Source organism: Littorina saxatilis, linkage group LG7 (assembly GCF_037325665.1).
Source record: "Littorina saxatilis isolate snail1 linkage group LG7, US_GU_Lsax_2.0, whole genome shotgun sequence".
NCBI lineage: Eukaryota > Metazoa > Mollusca > Gastropoda > Littorinimorpha > Littorinidae > Littorina > Littorina saxatilis.
This window is the reverse complement of record NC_090251.1, coordinates 89,718-92,500: the sequence shown is the minus strand read 5'-3', so window position 1 is coordinate 92,500 and position 2,783 is coordinate 89,718. Positions and strand designations below refer to the sequence as shown.

Genomic DNA, 2,783 nt, shown 5'->3' with positions numbered 1-2,783 from the left:
TGTTTGTGTGTGCCTAACATCTGTTATTACAAGCTGAAAGAGTTAGCCGTCCCTGACGTGTTATGGATGTTCGTGTGTGCAGTACATCCGTTATTACAAGCTGAAAGAGTTAGCCGTCCCTGACGTGTTGTGGATGTTCGTGTGTGCAGTACATCCGTTATTACAAGCTGAAAGAGTTCGCCGTCCCTGACGTGTTGTGGATGTTCGTGTGTGCAGTACATCCGTTATTACAAGCTGAAAGAGTTCGCCGTCCCTGACGTGTTGTGGATGTTCGTGTGTGCAGTACATCCGTTATTACAAGCTGAAAGAGTTCGCCGTCCCTGACGTGTTGTGGATGTTCGTGTGTGCAGTACATCCGTTATTACAAGCTGAAAGAGTTCGCCGTCCCTGACGTCTTCGCGGGGCTGACGGTGGGCATCCTGCACATCCCCCAGGCCCTGGCGTTCGGCGCGCTGACCTCGGTCAAGGTCGAGAACGGTCTCTTCACCTCCGTCTGGCCGGTCCTCCTCTACGTCCTCTTTGGTACATCCGCCCACGTTTCTATGGGAACCAGCGCCGTCATCTGTATCCTGACCGCCGCCACTGTGGACAGGTAGGTTACTGCTGTCAAATCAGGTGTTGGTGTTGAACAGTACAGTGTAGACATTCTTTCTTTATTTGGTGTTTAACGTCGTTTTCAACCACGAAGGTTATATCGCGACGGGGGAAGGGGGAAGATGGGATAGAGCCACTTGTCAATTGTTTCTTGTTCACAAAAGCACTAATCAAAAATTTGCACCAGGGGCTTGCAACGTAGTACAAAATATTACCTTACTGTGAGAATGCAAGTTTCCAGTACAAAGGACTTAACATTTCTTACATACTGCTTGACTAAAATCTTTACAAAAAACGACTATTCTATACAAGAAACACTTAACAAGGGTAAAAGGAGAAACAGAATCCGTTAGTCGCCTCTTACGACATGCTGGGGAGCATCCGGTAAATTCTTTCTCGTCCCAACCAATATGGGACTCCCCCTAACCCGCGGGGGGTACAGTGTAGACAGGTAGGGATGTGACGTGTTGAATAGTACATGACTGGCGGTGGTGTGAACACACATGTTTACATTTCTCTGATCACTGTTACAGGTTAGGACAGGGCTGGGCGGCAGAGCGACCTTGGCTGACCAACATGACGTCACGTGGTGTGATGTTTACATTTTTTTTGACCACGGTTGCAGGTTAGGACAGGGCTGGGCGGCAGAGCGACCTTGGCTGACCAACATGACTAGCGGTGGTGTGAACGGGACGGCCATGTTGCTTGACGAAGTGCCCGAGTACCTAGACTACAAGGAAGAGATTGCGATGGGCGTGGCCTTTGTGTCGGGCCTGATGATGATTGGTCTGGGCCTATTCAAGCTAGGCTTCATCACCTTCTATCTTTCCGAGTCTTTCTTCACGGCCTTCACCTCGGCGGCCGCGGTGCACATCGGGACGAGCCAGATGTCCTCCATGCTCGGGCTGAAGATCCAGCGCTTCGCGGGCGTGGGTAAGATCATCTACACCTACGAGGCCATCTTTTCCGTCATCACGACGACCAACATAGCGGCGCTGATCATCGCGGTGACGACGTGCGTGGTGATCCAGCTGGTCAAAGACTGCATCAACGAGCGGTTCAAGCACAAGCTGTTCGCGCCCATCCCCATCGAGCTCTTTGTCGTCATCTTCGCTACAGTCGTGTCTTACTTAGGCGAGTTTGCCGACCAGTTCGGGGTGGACGTGGTGGGCACGTTCCCCAACACCATCCCGCCACCCCGGGTACCCATGCGCGCACTGCAAGAGTCGCCCAAGTTCCTGGTGGACGCCTTCATCCTGGCCATCCTCATCTTCGCCAACACCATCGCCATGGCCAAGATTTGCGCCAAGAAACACAACTACGAGGTGGACGACTCGCAGGAGCTGATCGCGTACGGCATGTGCAACGCCGTGTCTTCCTTCTTTCTGTGCTTCCCGTCCAGCGTGGCCCCCCCTCGCTCCATGGTCGCCTCCAACATGAACGCGCGCACCACGCTCTGCGGGGTCTTCAGCGCGGCCGTCATGGTGTGCGTCATCCTCTTCATCGGCCCGCTGTTTGTGGCGCTCCCCAAGTCGGCTCTGTCTGCCATCATCTTTATCTCCCTTAAAGGTAACCCGCTTTTAACAACATTTATCTCCCTTAAAGGTAGTACGCTTTTAACATTTATTTCTCATAAAGGTAGCACGCTTGAAACCCTGCTTATCTTCGTTAAAGGTAGCTCGCTTGAAACAATCTTCATCTCCCTTAAAGGTAACCCGCTTTTAACAACATTTATCTCCCTTAAAGGTAGCACGCTTGAAACAATCTTTATAACCCTAACCCCTACTGTTACCCTAAGCGGTCATGGTGTGCGTCATCCTCTTCATCGGCTCGCTGTTTGTGGCGCTCCCAATATCGGCTGTGGCTGCCATCACCTTCGTCTCCCTTAAAGGTAACACGCTCTAAACAAGAATTGTTCCGCTTAAAGATAACATACTTTCAGCAATCTTAATCTCCGTTGAAGATAATAAGCTGACAACATTTTCAAAAAACGCAAAAAAATACCACATTTCCGGAATCGAACCCGGATCACCATCTAGCTATCAAATTTGGATTACGGGATGGCAACTTATCGCAAGGGAGAAAACAGCGTCTGTCAAAAATGTGAGGGGTTGAGAAAAAGTGATTGATCTCCCATGGTGTGTGCCGCGCGAGGCTGTGCCGAGTGACGGAGAATGCACGGGAATTGC

The 2,783-nt window shown here is 51.0% G+C and overlaps 1 protein-coding gene across 1 annotated transcript in view; it reads left to right on the top strand.

The window, feature by feature from the left end:
- LOC138972012 (prestin-like) overlaps positions 1–2,485 on the top strand; it is a gene marked incomplete at its 3' end in the record, with an annotated part of 4,789 nt that extends 2,304 nt beyond the window's left edge. Inside the window, exons 2-4 of the mRNA XM_070344853.1 lie at positions 351–592; positions 1,220–2,163; positions 2,393–2,485. Coding sequence (XP_070200954.1) covers positions 351–592; positions 1,220–2,163; positions 2,393–2,485 — 1,279 coding nt within the window. The remainder of the gene's footprint in view (positions 1–350; positions 593–1,219; positions 2,164–2,392) is intronic.
- Between the last annotated feature and the right edge of the window lie 298 nt (positions 2,486–2,783).